The sequence below is a fragment of the Carya illinoinensis genome, chromosome 8 (genome assembly GCF_018687715.1).
Source record: "Carya illinoinensis cultivar Pawnee chromosome 8, C.illinoinensisPawnee_v1, whole genome shotgun sequence".
Classification (NCBI taxonomy): Eukaryota; Viridiplantae; Streptophyta; class Magnoliopsida; order Fagales; family Juglandaceae; genus Carya; species Carya illinoinensis.
Genome location: NC_056759.1, coordinates 33,018,316 through 33,037,454, shown reverse-complemented (window position 1 = coordinate 33,037,454; position 19,139 = coordinate 33,018,316). Strand labels below are relative to the sequence as shown.

The following is a 19,139-nucleotide window of genomic DNA, read 5'->3' as shown; positions in this document are numbered from 1 at the left end:
ATTAATCCATGTAGTTTGCCTTGTAATCAAAATGCTCTAGGTGCGTTTTTTAATAAAATCTCTTTCTCCTAGTAGTTTTTAAGAACGATAATTGGTCCTTTATAAAAGATTTGTTTTTTTTTTTGGAAGGAGGACGGAAACTCTTAAACTTTATTGAAAACCCTTACTTTTGGTAGATGAATACTATTGTAACATCTTAAACCAGCTTATTAAAACAAATCATTAAAATTAAACAACATCTAACATCTAATAAAAACCTTAACAAAAACCAATGAAACCCGAAATTGAGGTAGTCCTAATTTTTCAACCTTAAAAAAACCTTGTAGCAACTTTGGAATTTATGCATAATTCTCCCAATGGTCCAACAAGCTTTCCGCTCCTAATTTTGTAAGAAAATCCATCAAAGAATTACCTTCCCGAAAAATGTGTTGAACCTTGACATCCATAGACCTTAATAATGCTTGAATTTCATCCAAAAAATCTTCTAAATACCAAACCGAACACCTCTTATCCAGCAGCCATTTTATAACTAACATGGAATCCATTTCTATATCAATATGCATAAAGTCAAAGGATTTTGCAAACTGCAAACCATGCAATAGTCCCAATAATTCTTCTTTATTATTATTACCTTATCTAAAATGAGTAAAAAATGCAGCCAACATCTTACCTTGGTGGTTTTGAAACACCCCACTAGTGCCCATCAATCCTGGATTACCAATGTAGCTTCCGTTGATGTTCAACTTTACTCTGCTTATAGCTGGAGGACACTACTGAACCAGCTTTGGTAGCTTAGGAGGCACATGTTTAAAGGCAAGGATAATAAATCAAGAATCTTTTGATCATGATAAGATAGAGCAACAGTATCCTTCAACTTTAGAGCAGACCACCCACTTTAGAGCAAACCACCCAATCGAGTATTTGATTTTTGCCCAAACCGACTACACCGATTCATCTAGATCTTCCATTCTAGCTTTACATCTTCTATTCCACAAGCACCATATCACAATACATGGTATAATGCCAAACAATGAGCCTACCTTTGAATTATTTTTTTGCCTTTTAAAACCAACCTTCAACTCTATCACACCAACCCCTCCCTCTCATGGAGATCAATCCCAGATAGTTAAAGACCTTTTCCCATATTGCTTTTGAAAAATCTCCTTTCTCCAAAACATGATTTAAATCCTCATATGCCCCTACCTCACAACAGTTACACCTTGATACAATATGTATCTCAAGCTTCCGAACATTATCATCCACACTCAAAGCACTAAGAAAAGCTTTCCATGCCATAAACGATATTGTTTTTGGAAGAGAATGATGACAAACCCCACCAAGCCACTGCTAGAGCTCGCACCCTCAAACAATTCCAAGCACTTCTTGTTGTAAATTTCCCATCCGCATTTTCAGTTTATACCATGATATCCTCCCCTTCCTTATGTTGCACAATAGATAAAGCTCTTCCAGGTCCAACCAGCTGAGTTATAGCATCAAAATTTCACCCATTTTCGAGTTTACATTCTTGCACCATAGTCTTTGGAAAAGGACAGACTGGAAAAAAGTTTTTCAACAGACTGTCATCCAACCATCGATCATACCAAAAATAAATTCTTCCCTCTCTTATCTTCGAAAAAGAATGATTTAAAGTCAACAGCAAGCACCTCACAATCATACGCCAATTTCTTGAGCCCTTGCATGGATCAAGCAAAGACACATGCTGAGTCTTCACATATTTAGCTCGAAAAAAAATTTGTCCAAAGAGAATTCTCATAGAGCAACTTCAAAGAAAATTTTACATATAGAGATAGTTGAATGTCATCCAACCTTTTTATGCCCAAACCACCTTCCTCAATTGGCCAACATATCTCCTTCCATGCACGCCAACTATGTTTGTCTCTTCCTTCCGAAGAACCAAAATTTTTTTTACTAAAACACCCATTTAATCACTTCAAAATAGTTTTAGGGACCTACATGCTGGATAATAAATGTATAGGCAAACTCATCAATACTTGCCAATTTTGGATTTCCATCTGCCAATTTTCACACGGATTTTAGTCACCAAACCCTCCAAGTGAATAGACTTCAACCTCCCTAAAATTATAGGCACACCCAAATATCAAAAAAGGGAAGACACCCTCTTGAAAACTAGTTGATCAAAGAAGCACCCACTGTCTAGCATGACTGATTGAATTAGAAAAATTAAGAAAAGATTTTCCCACACTAATCATCTAACCCAACCATCTTTCATAAGTTTCAAAAATTTTCCGAATATTTCGAAGAGACTTGAGGCTACCATTCGTAAAGATAACAATGTTATCCATATATAGTAAATGCGAAACATGCGGAACTCCTCTCGAATGAGAAAACGACTCCATTTTTCCTTCCGCAAAACCATGCTTTATCATCCTAGATAAAACCTCCTCCACCAAGATAAACAAAAGAGGTGACAGTTGATCACCTTGTCGAAAACCCTTACCACCTTTAAAGAAGCCTTTAGACTTTAGAGACACCATTCATTACCATTGAAAACCATGGTGAAATAATACAATTTTGAATCAATCCACAAACTTGATGAGAAAACCTAAAAGCTTTAACCACATGCAATAAAAAGTCTCATTCAACATTGTCATACGCTTTTGCCATATCCACCTTCATCAACACATTACCACTTCTCCTCTTCTTATTAATTAAATGAATCATTTCTCGGTCAAGTTTATGTTATAAAAAATGCTTCTTCCAGGAAGAAAATCACCTTGCTTAGGCGAAACTAGACTAGAAAAAATAGAAGTAAGACTCTTAAGTAAGAATTTTAGAACAAACTTTATAAATTACTGAACACAAGCTAATAGGTCGAAACTTATTAAAGTTTGTCGGATTATCAACTTTTGGAATAAGCACTAGGGATGACGTTGAATAAAACTGTTCCTCTAAAAAAATCTCCAACTACATCCACCACATCCATCTTAACGATATCCCAACAAGGAGGAAATAAACTTGATCCGAATCCATCTGGGCCTAACTACTATCAACCGGAATAACAAAAACCTCATCCTTCACTTCCTCCAACAATGGCACCTTACATATCATCTCATTTTCTTCTTCCACAATCGAGACCTCAATTACATAGGAAAGATTCAGTAAAGAAAGCCTTGGCCTAGATTTTAGAAAATTTTCAAAATACTCAACTACATCAATATGAACAGCCTCAGGAGAGGCCAAATGCCATCCATCTGAAAGTGTCATCTCTAAAAAATTTGTTAGTTAATCCTTAGAAGAGTCACATTAATACAAATCATTGTTTGACTTGTGTACCACTTATTTGAGAAAAAAATATATCTTAAAATGGTATAATTAGTAAATAAAAATTTTATGTACAGTCACTTTTACGTACTCTGTTACGCATTCTACTAATTTGATTAGCTGCGCTATTTTTTTAATATAAAACAACTACTTTGGCCAATCACATCAGTATAGTATGTAAAAAGTACACAAAAGTGACTATACGTAGCAAAACTCGTAAACAGAAATTCGCAAAAATAAATCTTAAAAACAAATGTAGAGAAAAAAAAAAATAAAATTAAACCGTTCAGTTCATGTGCTAATTTAAATTTGTGACAAACAATATGGATCAATTTTATATTCAATCATAAATTTAGTTTTTTTTATTATATATTCTAACAAATAAAAGAAAGCTCTAGTTGAGCCGAAAACAATAAAAATAGTATTACCATATAATGGAAATATTAATTCATTTGAATTCGTAAACTAATTTTTTTTAAACCAGATAATTTTCATTAATTTTATCATTTCTCACATGTTGTCCCACGTGTATTGTGAGTAGTGCATGACTCACGAGGATTGTGCGTAATTATCATCCTTATCCACGAATGGGCCCAATCGGAGACTGAGAGACCTAGGTCAAGATCAAACCTACCTTCTTCATGTTTTCAACGTTACATTTTCAACTTTTCCTCCCATACGTGTCTTTTAATGCCATAATTCATTTATTTTGAAAAAGATAGACACACTTATAAGTTCAATAAGTGCCACGTATTCCTTTCAAAAAAAAAAAAAATAAGTGCCACGTATTTATTTTTAAAAACAGTAAAATTTATTCTTAAAAAATAAAAAATAATTGTTATAATCTAAATTATGCAAACGTTATGTAATTATTTTTTTAAAAAATAAATAAATATAAAATTTATATAAAAAAATTATTTTTTAATAGTATATCATATTTTTTTCAAAACGACTGTATGTCATTTATATATTTCACGATTATATATAATATTATTCTTAAAAAATTAATATTTTCATATAAATTTTATATTTACTCATATTTTTCAAAATGAGTGTGTTATGTTTGTGCACTCTATAATTAAATTTTATTTAATGTTGATAAACTTGAATAAAAAATAATATTTTATTAAAAAGTTGCATGTTGTTTTCTAAAGTTTTGTGCATATATATTAAAAAATATATATTTGTATTCATGAAATGTAAACACAATATAATCTTTTTGAAAAAGTAAATAACGACAGAACTCACATAAAAAAAATTATTTTTTGAAAATAGACTCACTCTTTTTTCAAAACGATTGTCCGATATTTACGAACTCTACGACTGTATATATCATTACTCTAAATATAATAATGAATAATTCTAATTAGAATTTTAGTATACGTAAATTTTGTATACTTCCTTCGACAAAAAGTAGAATCTATAATTACAAAAATAATTTTTCTTACGTGAATATAAAATTTAGACATTCTTTTCAAAGGGAATTAGTCAAGCTTGCGCGCTCTAAAATTTAAGACATTTTTAAAGACTAATGTTGCTCATCACTCACTCACACGCGCGCACGCTCCCACTCTAAAATCATTGGTTATTTTAGGCCAACTAACCACGCACGCATTTACGCACCCACCCAACTGTTCTAGCTCTCTGTCAATTTTCCTCAAGATCGCGGATCTTTTTCCACTCTCTGATCCCAAAGGCTAAGAGCTTCTTCTTCTTCTTGTAGCTGGTCGTTGTAAAATCCGTTGTGAATGGCGAGGAAAAAGATCAGAGAGTACGACTCTAAGCGCCTCCTAAAGGAGCATCTCAAACGCCTTGCCAACATTGACCTCCGGATCCATTCCGCCCAGGTACTCTCGCCATCCTCCATCCATCCCGATGCTTCTAGATTCTTCCGGAAAACTTTTCCGTTTCCTTTGTTTTTTCCCCACTCTTTCTAGCTATTAGCATTTGAAACATTTCAATTAACTTTGGACTGTTTGAATTCCTAATTTAAAATGTATAAAATTGAGCTGAAAATTCTGATTCTTTTTTGAAGACATCAGAAGCTTCTTTAAAATTTTGTTTTCGATGTTCCTTTTATCGGTTTAGCTGTAAATCTGACTATTTTATGCAAATATGTTTTTGATCGGTAACTAAGTATGCAAATATACGAATATGCGTGTCTTCGGGAAGAATTTATGCTTAGCTATGTGCTTAGTATTCTGATCACAATACTTATAAAAAAAAAAAGTATTCTGTTCACAATATTAAGTTTTATACGTGTTTGTGTGTGTGTGCACTATGAATTTGTGCCTGCTTGTGATCCCTTCCGAAGCAGAAGCAGAAGCAAAAAGAAAAAGAAAAAGAAAAAAGAAAAAGAAAAAAGAAAAAGAAAAAAAAGTTTAAGCTAAGCGATTCAGGTTGAAATTGGTAACTAATGATACACGTTCCACTTTTTTTTACAACTCTTTTTCTAACTCTGTTTTAAATGGATGGAATTTATGTAAAATTTAACTTCTAGTATTCTTGATTAAACATGTTGGTTGGTTGCAAAAGTTGGTATTTTATAGTAAATGTATGGTGAAGCTGTCTTGAATAAAACCAAAAAAGAAAAAGAAAAAAGAGGAGCCGGGAAGAATATATCTTGCTAAAAGGTTGAGTGAGAAATGACAGTTTTATGGCTTAGGTGACGGAGGCAACGGACTTTACTGAGTTAACAAACGCGGAGCCCTGGCTTTCGTCCACCAGGTTGGTTGTGAAGCCTGACATGTTGTTCGGGAAGCGTGGGAAGAGTGGCTTGGTGGCACTGAACTTGGATTTAGCTCAAGTTGCTGAGTTTGTGAAAGCTCGCCTTGGTGTTCAGGTAATGGGCAAGACACAGCTGTTATAATTTTCTGTTATAATTTTCTTTAGATTTGTATAATTTTGGTGATGTGGGTATTGTATCCTTTTTAGGTTGAAATGGGTGGTTGCAAGGCACCGATAACTACGTTCATTGTCGAGCCATTTGTTCCCCATGACCAAGAGTATTACCTCTCAATAGTCTCTGAACGGCTTGGATGCACCATTAGCTTTTCAGAATGTGGGGGTATTGAAATTGAAGAGAACTGGGATAAAGTATGGCCATACAGTGCATTGATATTCTGTGTGTGTGTGTGTGTGTGTGTGTGTGTGTGTATATTCCTGGTATTATTGTTCATTTTAGATCTGTGGTTGGAGTGTTTGTATCTTAAAGTTTTACATGAAGTTGATTTATACAGGTTAAGACTGTATATCTTCCGAGTGAGAAGCCTTTGACATTGGAGGCCTGTGCTCCATTAATTGCTACACTGCCCTTGGAGGTGAGTTTATGTATTCTTTTAAGTTTTATTATTTATTTTCCAATTGGGATGACTTCTATAACTTTTTGCAAAGGCTGATACATTGAATAATGTGTAATCTGAGACATCATTAAGCTGTTCTACTTCCAATGCACTGATGTATAGGGTAGCCCAAGTTGACCACTTGATAGCTTTCCCGTGTCTGCTTGTTGCATTTAATGCGCTGATGCTATTTACTTTTCCTCATTTTCAAATTTCTCAGGCTCAAATTTTTTCAGTTTCCTAGTTATTTATTATTGGTTTCATTCTTTTTTGGTATTGGAATGTATCTATCATGTGCTGATTCTACTTCTATTTCACTTAGGTTCGGGGAAAAATAACCAACTTTGTAATGGGTGTGTTTAATGTATTCCAAGGTATGCAATGTCTAAAGACTGAAACTGCTTGTGCTCTGCTTCATTGTCAAAAAAGAGAAGATTTCTCCTTTTTTTTTTTTTTTTTTTTTCTAGCTTTTGGTCATCACTTTTCTTTGACTGGGATATCTTCTTAATGCTGCTGTTGTTAAATTCTTACATTTTTATTTTCTTCTCATAGATCTTGACTTCAGTTTCATTGAGATGAATCCATTCACATTGGTGAATGGGGAGCCATATCCCTTGGATATGAGGGGTGAATTGGATGACACTGCTGCATTTAAGAACTTCAAGAAGTATACATTTCTTTATGTCTATTTTTGGAGGCTTGCTTAATTGGCATCAGAACTGCACAATTAATTCATATGGAAGAAAGTGTTGTCTCATGGATATATTTTGTCCATTCAGGTGGGGTAACGTTGAGTTTCCTCTGCCTTTTGGGAGAGTCCTGAGTCCTACAGAAAGTTTTGTTCATTCACTGGATGAAAAGGTAATTCCATTTTTGTATCTCTTATTTATATTTACCATTCATCTAGTCTTTTAGGCTTGATATTGAGTTCAATCATGGAATCTAGGATCTGCTATTCAACAGTATAAAATAAACATTTGAAGTCATATTTTTCTGTTGACATTGCAGACAAGTGCATCTTTGAAATTCACAGTGTTGAATCCAAAAGGACGCATCTGGACAATGGTAGCTGGAGGTGGTGCAAGTGTTATATATGCTGACACTGTAAGAAACCCAATATCATTCTCTATAGTGCATCTGCCAATCTCATGAATCACATCATAACCACATCTTTGCTGAAAGTTTTAGTTATGCAGCACCTTTACCAAGGACTGCAGGATGTTTGCTTCTCCTGGGACTTACTTTTTCCTTGTGTTCAACTAGGTTGGAGATTTGGGATATGCACAGGAGCTTGGTAACTATGCAGAGTATAGTGGAGCCCCAAATGAGGAAGAGGTGTTGCAATATGCTAGAGTTGTTATTGACGTAAGAAAATATTAAGTTTATTTCAGAACATCAGCTGCTCTTCATGTCTTCATTTGTTCCGAATGAACGTATTCTTAATGGTCTTGCAGTGTGCTACTGCAGACCCTGATGGTCGTAAGAGAGCCCTTCTTATTGGAGGGGGTATTGCTAACTTCACTGATGTTGCTGCTACTTTCAATGGCATAATTCGAGCCCTTAAAGAAAAGGTGTTCTAGTGGAATTTATACAAAACTTTTTATGTTGTTTTCTCACCAATTAATTCTCTATTCTGTGTCTCTCTGTGAAAGGAATCCAAATTAAAAGCAGCAAGAATGAACCTCTATGTTCGAAGAGGTGGTCCAAACTATCAGACTGGTTTGGCAAAGATGCGCACCTTGGGAGAGGAACTTGGCATACCCATTGAGGTATGCAATGAGTCGATGACTATTTTATGGAAACCTTGTCTAAAAAATCAAAAGTTGCAGTACTGTAGATAATTTCAGACCAATTCTGCTTGGATTTTTACCCCTTCTCAACTCTCCCCCCCCCTTCCTCTTGCTTTCTCCTAGTTTTGAAATAGGAAAACCTCTATGGTTCTTGGTGGATGAACTGTATTGATTTTTTATTTTATTTTTTTCATGTAGGTTTACGGGCCAGAGGCAACTATGACCGGAATCTGCAAACAGGCAATTGATTGCATAATGTCTGCGGCATAGATTGACAATTATTTTTTCTCATCCGTCAGCGTGAGTTGCAAAATAATTTGGTGCGAGGGGTGTGGTGAATGATCAGCATCAGGCTGCCTTGAAGGCAGAGATAGAGTGGATTGGATTATTATAAAGTCTAAACGCAACATTTTTTGTCTTGTTTTGCATTTTCTTACCTCTGATCTTAACTTTTCTTATCTTTGATCTTAACTTCGAGTTAGTATGACATTGTTGTTTTGACCCCTATCGAGAACCCCACTGTGCAAAGAAAGGTCCAATCGATGGCTTTCCCTCGACCGAAGACAATGAAGAATTGTCATTTACATAGTGGTAATCTTAATTATTTTTCAGCTGTATGTTTGTCATTATTGCACCCAGACCTCTTATATCTTGCTAAAACTTCAATGGGATACATCTTGTTTGAAAAATGAATGGACATAATTGCTCAAGTGAAAAAATAAGTTGACTTTTCCATTAATATTTCATTCTTGTCCATTCTTTTTTTATTTTATTTTTATTTTTATTTTTATTTTTTTTTTGCCCTTCAATAAAACAAAACATATATAGGACCATCCAATGCTATTAAATGTGTGGGACAAGAATTGCAACTACTCGATCTAAAGACCAACTTCATTCTTGTCCATTCACTTTTGAACAAGATGTATACAATAAATTTTTAATGATCCATAAGCCAAACTCCTTGTTGTTTCCATTGGCTTAGGTTTGATTTGGTTATACAGATCAAATTATCTCATCTCGTTGTAGTATTATAATTTTTTTAAATTTATATATAAAATATAATAAATAATTCAATTTTTTTAAATTTTAAAATAAAAATAATATTAAAAAATAATATTTTATTCAACTCTTAATTTTTATCTCATCTCATACCTCTTTCATCAACCTTGTGTATTTAGTTTGATAAGAACATGTCACATACTGGAAATTACTGTTAATTCATCCTAATTTCAAGTCTTAAAAAGAGACTTGAAATTATTTTCTCTCAAACGAAAATAATAAATAATATAATTCTCTTTAACAATTATTATATAATTTTATTTTAAGCGGAGAACATTTTACTAAAAGAGAGTTGTATCATTATTTTTTATACTTGACTTCTTCTTTTGCAATATACTGGCAGTGGCGTAGCCATTTCTTTGAAAGGTCAAATTTTGGCTAATCAGGCACAAAAGTGATCTACATTAATTTAGGTTGTATTTGGGCAGTGGAGTTTATTACTATTCATTAATTTATAATTACTTTTTACTATTTTTTAAATTATTTAATATTTTATCATTATTTTTCATTATTATTCACAAATTATCTGAAATTACCCCATTATCCCAACATACATTAGTCATTCTATCTAACTTTTTAACTACAGTAGCTCAACATGTATGTAGATGAAACGTAACTGGCATCGTTTTTAAAGCTTATTTTCTCTTTTCCAAAATAGTCATATTATTTTTCTCATCCTAATTCATCTCGTTCCTTGTGAAAAATTAATCCAAAAATATAATCCAAACGATGGTAAAATATGTTTTATTGGTAATTACACTCATTTATTGATGATAAATACTAAAGCTATCGAAAATGTGTCCCGATTGCTATTTTTTTTTAACTTAGTGATTAAGGAAATGTTTTTAAATAATGTTGTGATTTTGTTATTTTTTTAAAAAATGTTTATGATGATTAGAAAAATGCATAAAAAAAAAAAAGAAAAGAAAAATAAAAAAATAGAAATGCACCATTCGGATACGTCTTCGAGAGACTGCTTCGGTGGCTGTAAAACTTTTATTGATTGATATTACATTTTCATAATGAGAAATATTTAGCCACAAAAAGATTCATATAAAAGTTTATTCACAAACTAACGTGATTTGATATTATTCGTTAAATTGTAAATCTAATTTTATTATAAAATAGATCAAAGTATGATCATATGAAATAATAACAATTTATGGTTTTACTTTTATAGAATAATATATAAACATGCCTTTTGGCCGGACTGGAAATTAAAGCTGTCTCCTGCAAGGCATATGATCTTCATGAGCAGAGAGGTGACTTAATTGAAATGGTCATTTTGAATGGGTTCCAATGCAGAAAAACTACCAATTTAGTCATGGGAAGACGGCCTAATTAACTTTGCACCCATCCATGTCACGCGGTTTCCTGGTTGTTCCCAGTCGCGCAGTATATATTGGCAAGAGTGGATGGTACCTCGATCCTTTGTAAATTACTTTACTTACAAGACATTCATTTTATAATCCTGAACGTTAGCCATCCTCGTTGTCAGTTTACATATTTTGCAAGTCAAAGAAGATATGCAATGCCACCCACTCAGAATGAATGCTAATAATATATACAATATATAATATATATAGAAGATCAAGAAACTGTACATGGGACAGTGAACCAGTGAAGGTTTCCTCTTACCTAGCTTTGAACAGCTCAAACTTGGACAGCTTCAAGCTTCTCTGCTATGCAATACACGCTTTGGTTTACAAATTAAAACCGCCAGCCTCAAGTTGTACTTCTCCTTTTTCTCTATAAATGGTCGAATCATTCCATCCATGATCTCCATCACTCCCATATCATTATTCTTCCTGCTCATAGTTTACTCCATTCTCTTTCACAGTTCTGTGACTCCTTCATTCTCTGTTCATTACAATAACGAGGCATCTGGGTTGCAAAGTAAATATGGCAACCATCAAGATTTTCATGGTTTTCTTTCTAACCATGTGTGCTATGGTCTCAGTATCATTGGCATCGCTCAAAGTGGGTTTCTATCATTCAACTTGTTATTCTGCAGAGTCGATTGTGAGAAAAGCCGTGAACAGAGCCGTGTCACAGAACCCTGGCATAGCTGCTGGCCTCATCAGAATGCATTTTCACGACTGTTTCGTCAGGGTATGATTAACTTTGTTAATTAGGTTCTTTTTTCTGTGGTGTTAAACTTCGTATGCACGTTGCACGTTTCGCAAATTCATCTTCAAGAGAAAAAATGAGTCAAACAGCATTTGTAGAAGGAATTTATGGCAATAGATGTCTTTAAGTACTCATGTTAATCATATTCACTCGCCTATGCATTATTACAGGGTTGTGACGGCTCCGTCCTACTTGATTCAACCCCTGGGAATCCATCAGAGAAGGAACATCCAGCTAACAATCCAAGCTTAAGAGGCTTCGAAGTGATCGATGAAGCAAAGGCTGAACTTGAAGCTCAATGCCCACAAACTGTCTCATGCGCAGACGTTCTAGCATTTGCTGCCCGTGACAGCGCCTACAAAGTTGGAGGCATAAGTTATAAAGTGCCATCAGGACGACGCGATGGCAGGGTATCACTTAGCGAAGAGCCTTCCCAAAACCTGCCGCGACCTTCCTTCAATGCCATGCAAATCCAAGAAAATTTTGCCAGAAAAGGCCTGAGTCTGGATGAAATGGTGACACTTTCTGGGGCCCATTCTATAGGCGTGTCTCATTGTTCTTCCTTCTCAAATCGTTTATACACTTTCAATGCAACACATCCACAAGACCCTTCAATGGACCCCATATTTGCTAGAAATCTGAAAAGAAAGTGTCCCCGACCACCTCAAAATGCTGGAAATGTCAATGATCCAACGGTGCCACTCGATGTTCTTACACCAAACAGGCTTGATAATAAATACTACACAGATTTGAAGAACCGCCGGGGCATATTGACGTCTGATCAAACTCTTCTGAGCAGCACTTCCACTGCGGGCATTGTGAAGAACAATGCAAAGCAAGGTGCAGCATGGACTTACAATTTTGCTGCAGCCATGGTAAAAATGGGTTCCATTGATGTTCTCACAGGAAGCCAGGGTGAGATCAGGAAGAACTGTAGGGCTGTTAACTAAATTATTTGGGACTTCCCTTTCCTGTATGCTTTGTGCCCTAGATTCATCCTTCAATGTTATGCAAGTGTAAATTAATTCTGTTGAAGTTTAAAACCAAATCATCCTAATTAAGAAAATTCTATTGATCTAAAAAGTAGAGTGATATATATCTTTATATATAAGTGTTATATATGAACGTGTTTTACCGTCACTCATATACGATTACTCGCAACTAAAGAGTAGAGTGACTTGGACTGTTCATGAGAATGTCTCTAATATCTAAGTCAGTAACTACAATGAAACTTTCTCTTCAATACCAATGAATCAAATGAGATTTACATACTTAGGTTCTCCGCTTATATAGAGCTCGTGAAATATCTGTTATTATATATGTGATAGTAGACCTATCTGCTATTCAAATATCAAGTCTTGGGATGAGGGGTTTATTTGGTATTCAAATGATAGCTACCCTTATCCGATGGACTCTCAAGTAGTTATTCTTTTAGTGACTAGGGTGGATTGGGTCTCTAGAGGTGGGCCAAGTTTTCAGAAGACCGATCAGCCCCTATAGGCCTCATTATCAGCCCTCATAGGCTTCATAATGGTATCCAACCCTCTCCAATAAGAGTAGTATGACATAATGTTTGTTTCGGCCCCGGCCGTTTGCAAGGAGTGATCCATGAATCGATTTCATTCAACCCAGTTCAATGAAGTGTTCTGTGCATGGTCCAGTCCACAGACCTAAGATAATCCCATAGGAAAATTATATAGCTCTTTTTACAATTTTGTTTTGAATAGAGGGGTGTGTTTTTTTTTTTTTTTTTTACCTACACATAATTAAGATATATATATATTTTAAAAATAACTTGATACTAGTGGTTGGAGGCAGCCGATTCCGGTGGTTCCGCTAGTACACTAGTCGTGCATGGATGTCCGGATTGTCTTTTGGGTGGCAGTCCGTCATGTGATGGTTTAAAAAAAAAAAAATATTGATTGAAAGTTGTTTAATATCTTATCATCATTAATATAAGTTGGGGTATAAATTTCCAGTTTAATAATTAGTAATTGGTGTGTGTTGTAAATTAAATGGGGGTTTAAAGTGTAATACTCTTTAAACAAAAAATTAAAAAAAAAGGCTTCAATATTATATATAGGTAATACACGATATTAAAGGAAGGACAATGCTACGTTCACATAGAGGATTCACCACCGATCAGCTAATATATTTTTTTTCTTTTACTTTTTTTCAAATATTTTTTAAAATTACTTAACCATTTTTTAAAAATAAAAAAATTCTCACAAATTCATTTAAAAATACTTTTTTAATTATTAAGTAAAAAAAATAAAAAAAATAAAATACAATTCGGTAGAAAATTTGGGTAAAAACTTCATGTGGGAATATTATTTTCCTTGAAAAAAAAAAAAGTGAGAAGAAACAAATAATTGGCAAGCGTAGGGCCCTCCGGCAATTACCTTCATGTTTGATAGTTTTTTTTTGGGTGCTGTTGTAATTACGTCCTCTTGTTTCGCATCGATTGGCCAAGAAAAATGTACTGTACGTACTATTTGCATTCGTGACACGTGTCAGCTTGTTCACATACCCCACAGACATCTAACGTTTTTGTTGTATTGGTAATTATTACATTTATTTATTATGTAGCGAACGTATTTATTGATGATTAATTGAGATTAATGTGGTATGCGATGACTATTCAGCCTTAATATAATATATTATTACCATTTTGTAATTCCATTTAAGCCCTTTGAAAGTCAAGAAAAAAACCAATACCTTTCAAACTTTAGACTGCTTCCATTTTCTCTGAAATCTGCAGCGGCTAATTAATGATGATGCATATATGGAATTGTTCAAACTTCAGACGGCTTCAAGCTTCCCTATAATTATGGAATTGTTCAAACTGAGACAGCTTCAAGCTTCTCTGCTTGATTATTTGCAGCGGCTGTATGATAACGCGTTCTGCATGGTTTACAAAGTACAGCCGCCCATATCATCATTAATCTCCATCTTCACTTTTTCTCTGCCTATAAATACACGTGCGTAGTATCAACTCTTCCATCCAATATCTCAACCACTTCATTTCACCATCTCTCTCTCTCTAGTCTCTAGTCTCTCTCTCGGTGTCATTCTTGCTTTAATTTGTTCCAATATTCCCTTGTTTGTTGCTCTTTAATATTCTCTCAACGATGAGGTCCTTTGGTTGCACGGTGAATATGCCAACCCAGTACTTTTGCTTGATTTTCTTTCTTACTATGTCTACTATGGTCTCGCTCTCATCGGCATCGCTCAAAGTGGGCTTTTATAGTACCAGTTGTCCTAGTGCTGAAGTAATTGTGAGGAAAGCTGTGAACAAAGCCGTGTCAAGAAATCCTGGCATAGCTGCAGGCCTCATTAGAATGCATTTCCATGACTGTTTTGTTAGGGTATGTTTGTTTCTTCTTTTCCCAAATTACTGAATTAATCTCATATATTTTGAAAGCAAAAGCATATCATAATATACCCTAATATAATTTCATTCACGTTAAATATTTCAGGGCTGTGATGCTTCTGTTCTACTAGATTCAACACCTGGAAATCTAGCTGAGAAAGAAAATAGACTTAACAATCCAAGCTTGCGAGGCTTTGAAGTGATTTACGAGGCAAAGTCGGAAATTGAAGCTCAATGCCCTCAAACTGTGTCGTGTGCAGACATTCTAGCCTTTGCTGCTCGTGACAGTTCCTATAAAGTGGGTGGTATAAATTATGCAGTGCCATCGGGACGTCGTGATGGCAGAGTATCTTTGAAGGATGAGCCTGAAGGGAACCTCCCAATAGCTCTCTTTAATGCGAAGGAACTACAGGAAACTTTTGAAAGAAAAGGCCTTAGTCTGGATGAAATGGTGACACTTTCCGGGGCACATTCTATAGGGGTCTCACATTGTTCTCCCTTCTCAAATCGCTTATACTCTTTCAATGCAACCCATCCACAAGATCCCTCCATGGACCCCATATTTGCTAGAATCTTAAAAGCAAAGTGTCCCCCACCATCAAATTCTGGAGATGGAAGTGATCCAACGGTGCCACTAGATGTTCTCACACCAAACAGGCTAGATAACAAGTACTACAAAGATTTGAAGAATCACCGAGGTGTATTGACATCTGACCAAACTCTTTTTAGCAGCTCTTCAACGAAAAATATTGTGAGGAACAATGCAAGGAATGATGCAGCTTGGGCCAACAAGTTTGCTGCAGCAATGGTGAAAATGGGTTACATCGAAGTTCTCATGGGAAGACAGGGTGAGGTCAGGAAGGACTGTAGGTTTGTTAACTAGATCAAAGATCTGGAGTTCAATGGCATCTGCATGCATGCAATTCTTTCAATTATTTGTTCATTTTCCATCAACTCTTTCATTTTCACTTGAAGTGTAAATCTGCTTAATATATGAAAGTTTCAGGATTTTGATTTTGGTAATGTGATTCTTTCCAAAAATAAACAAAATCATTTCTTACTTGTAAGTTGTATAGGCTCCAAGGCACTCTGCATCTTGTGTGCAAGTTTTCAAATTTTTGTTTGAACTCTAAAATTATTATGATCAAGAGGTAAAATGAAATGGTCTAATTTGATTACCAAGATGAGCTCATATAATCATTATAACTTTTCAAAATTTCTATATAAACTATAATAAATAATTTAATTTTCTTAAAATTTAAAATAAAAAAATAAAAAAATTATATTCTAATAATATTTTATTCAATAATTAAAAATATTCTATGAAATCGATTGCTTTCACTCAACCAAGTTCAATGAAGTGTTCTGTGCATGGTCCAGTCCACAGACCTAAGATAATCCTATAGGAAAATTATATAGCTCTTTTTACAATTTTGTTTTAAATAGAGGGTTGGTTTTTTTTTTCCTACACATAATTAAGTTATATATATATATATATATATTTCTTTTTTAAAAAAAAAAACTTGATACGAGTGGTTGGTGGTAGTTGGATTAATTTGAGTGTTTCCACCACTAGCCATGATGTCCGGATTGTCTTTTGGGGTGGCAGTCCTTCATCATGTGATGGTAAATAAATAGTCATTGAAAGTTGTCTTGAAAATATATTTTGCAATCGCAAGTTGTAATTGTCATTTTCTTTATTTTCAGTTCTAATTCATTAAAATTTCTACTTGACCTTCTTTAACCTTTTTTTTTTTTTTTTTTTTTTTGATATTGGGGAATTTGGGGAGGGGGATCGAACTCAATACCTCTCTTATGGAGGTTGAGTTTCATGTGATCTAAGCTACAGGCTCTTGGTGACCTTATTTAATCATTGAAGTTTGATAATTTATACCCTTATTTAATACGTGGTCATCATTGAGCTAGCTCAAAAAACAGAAAAAGAAAAAAGAAATGTGGCAAAGTAAGTTGGTTTATAACTTTCCAATTTAATATTGTTGGTTTTAGAAATTAGATTAAGGTAAATAATGAAACCAGAGGAGAAAAATAGGAGAGAATTTCAACCAACAATTATTTGATTGATTATATTATTCTACTATTTACAATTCACCAACATACATCTTATATGCCATCTTGAGAATAACAACAATTAATAACATATTGTTCCAAAGCAGAGTAATAAATCAAATGACTAATAATAGCAAAAACTAAATATAGTTTGTATAGAAAACTGCATCAGTCTTCAATACTCCTCATTGATGCATTTTCTTCAACTCCAACCATCAAACACAGCTTTTGAAATTTGTCTCTAGGAAGTGCCTTCGTAAAGATATCAACCAATTGTTCTTCTAACTTGCAATACTTCGGCTCGACATCTCCATTAGCAATCACTTGTCTAAGATAATGATACTTAATAGCAATGTGCTTGGTTCGGCTATGATGGACTGGATTTTTTTCCATTGCAATTGCTTATTTATTATAATAGAAAATCTTAACTGGAAGTTGTTGCTTTGCTACCATATCTTTAAGTATTCTCATCAGCCATATAACTTGATTTACAGCGTTGACAACAACAATATACTCTGCTTCTGCTGTAGATTGAGCCACAGAACCTTGTTTTTCCGAACCCCATGAGAAAATTACAAATCTCAAATTAAAACAATAGCCTAATGTACTCTTCATGTCATCAATAGAACCAGCCCAATCACTGTCAGTGTACCCAATTAATTTTGAATAAGAGCACGGTTTGAAAGAAATACCATACGTCAAAGTTTCTTGAACATATCTTAACACTCTTTTTGCAGCACCAAAATGCACTTGATTGGGATTTTGCATGAACCTAGACAACATGCTTGTAGCAAACATGAGATCAGGTCGAGTAGAAGTGAGGTATAGCAAGCTGCCAATCAAGCTTCTGTAAGTAGCCCCATCAGTTAATTTTTCCCCATCTTCTTCCTTGAGTTTTTCATTTGCAATAAGAGGAGTTGCCACTAGTTTGCAATCGGCCACATTGAACCTCTTAAGTAAATCTTCAGCATACTTCTTTTGAGAAATGAAGATGCCATCATCTTGACATACTTCCATACCAAGAAAATAATGCAATAAACCCAAATCACTCATTTCAAAAGACTTCATCATCTCTTGCTTGAATTCTTCAATCATTTTTGAGTCATTTCTAGTTATGATTAAAATCATCAGCATATAAGGAGACTATGAGCAGATTTTTATATTTTATTTGAACATAAAGTATAGGTTCACTCACACTTTTCTTGAAACCTTATTCACCAAAGTAACCATCGATCTTGCTATACCATGCTCTAAGTGTTTGTTTAAGCCTATATAGAGTCTTTTTTAATTTAAGCACCTTGCCATCTTCTTTGTTGAAGCCCTCGGGTTGCTTCACATACACTTCCTTTTCAAGTTCTCCATTGAGAAAAGCTGATTTTACATCAAGTTGAGAGATCTTCCAACTTCTTTGAGCTGCAAGTGTACAAACAGTTCTTATGGTATCTAATCTTGCCACAAGAGCATAAGTTTCATTGAAATCAATTCTAGCCTGCTGTGAGTACCCTTTAGCAAGTAATCTTACTTTGCATTTCTTTAATGAACCATCAGGATTAAGCTTCATTTTGTAAATCCATTTAACTACAATGATTTCTTTGCTGTCAGGACAAGGAACAAGCTCCCAGGTATTGTTCTTTTCAATCATCTTAATTTCCTCCTTTATTACATCAACCCAAACTGGTTCTTTTACAACTATTGCAAAGTTTTTAGGCTCTAAAGACATATAGTTGCAAGATTCATAGATTTCACTCAAAGGTCTCATCCTTCTTGGAGTTGTTTCAAGAGTGAACTGATATGAGAACTCAAGTTTATTGTCAATCCTTTTTTCTAAAGTTAGAGTCGCTGTTTGACTGTCATCATCATTTTCCATTCTTGTCTCGGGTTCTTCAATTACTGGTATGGTAAGTGGTTGAGTTAATTCTTCATCTTTCTCCCAGTTCCAAGTAGAATACTCATCAAACACCACATCCTTACTTGTAACCAGCTGCTGTGATATTAAGTTGAAGACCATATATACTTTGGATTGAGAGCTATACCCAAGGAAGACTCCCTTTGCTGACTTTTCTTCCAACTTGTGCC

At 34.4% G+C, this 19,139-nt stretch overlaps 4 protein-coding genes across 4 annotated transcripts; 3 read left to right on the top strand and 1 right to left on the bottom strand.

Annotated features, from left to right (window-relative positions):
- The first annotated feature begins 4,910 nt into the window (after positions 1 to 4,910).
- On the top strand, positions 4,911 to 9,051 carry LOC122274225 (ATP-citrate synthase alpha chain protein 3-like). The gene is made up of 12 exons (XM_043083241.1): positions 4,911 to 5,150; positions 5,969 to 6,145; positions 6,238 to 6,399; positions 6,543 to 6,623; positions 6,967 to 7,018; positions 7,197 to 7,311; positions 7,424 to 7,505; positions 7,653 to 7,748; positions 7,908 to 8,009; positions 8,099 to 8,215; positions 8,297 to 8,413; positions 8,633 to 9,051. The coding sequence occupies exons 1-12, from the start codon at positions 5,052 to 5,054 to the stop codon at positions 8,702 to 8,704; spliced, it is 1,272 nt and encodes a 423-aa protein (XP_042939175.1). The 5' UTR covers positions 4,911 to 5,051; the 3' UTR covers positions 8,705 to 9,051.
- A 2,046-nt stretch (positions 9,052 to 11,097) lies between these two features.
- LOC122319264 (peroxidase 5-like) lies at positions 11,098 to 12,706 on the top strand. The gene is made up of 2 exons (XM_043137256.1): positions 11,098 to 11,605; positions 11,794 to 12,706. The coding sequence occupies exons 1-2, from the start codon at positions 11,396 to 11,398 to the stop codon at positions 12,571 to 12,573; spliced, it is 990 nt and encodes a 329-aa protein (XP_042993190.1). The 5' UTR covers positions 11,098 to 11,395; the 3' UTR covers positions 12,574 to 12,706.
- Positions 12,707 to 14,617: 1,911 nt separating this feature from the next.
- On the top strand, positions 14,618 to 16,058 carry LOC122319364 (peroxidase 5-like). The gene is made up of 2 exons (XM_043137405.1): positions 14,618 to 14,991; positions 15,103 to 16,058. The coding sequence occupies exons 1-2, from the start codon at positions 14,755 to 14,757 to the stop codon at positions 15,877 to 15,879; spliced, it is 1,014 nt and encodes a 337-aa protein (XP_042993339.1). The 5' UTR covers positions 14,618 to 14,754; the 3' UTR covers positions 15,880 to 16,058.
- Positions 16,059 to 17,465: 1,407 nt separating this feature from the next.
- On the bottom strand, positions 17,466 to 18,158 carry LOC122274639 (secreted RxLR effector protein 161-like). Its single transcript, XM_043083660.1, has one exon. The coding sequence runs from the start codon at positions 18,156 to 18,158 to the stop codon at positions 17,466 to 17,468; it is 693 nt and encodes a 230-aa protein (XP_042939594.1).
- Positions 18,159 to 19,139: the final 981 nt, after the last annotated feature.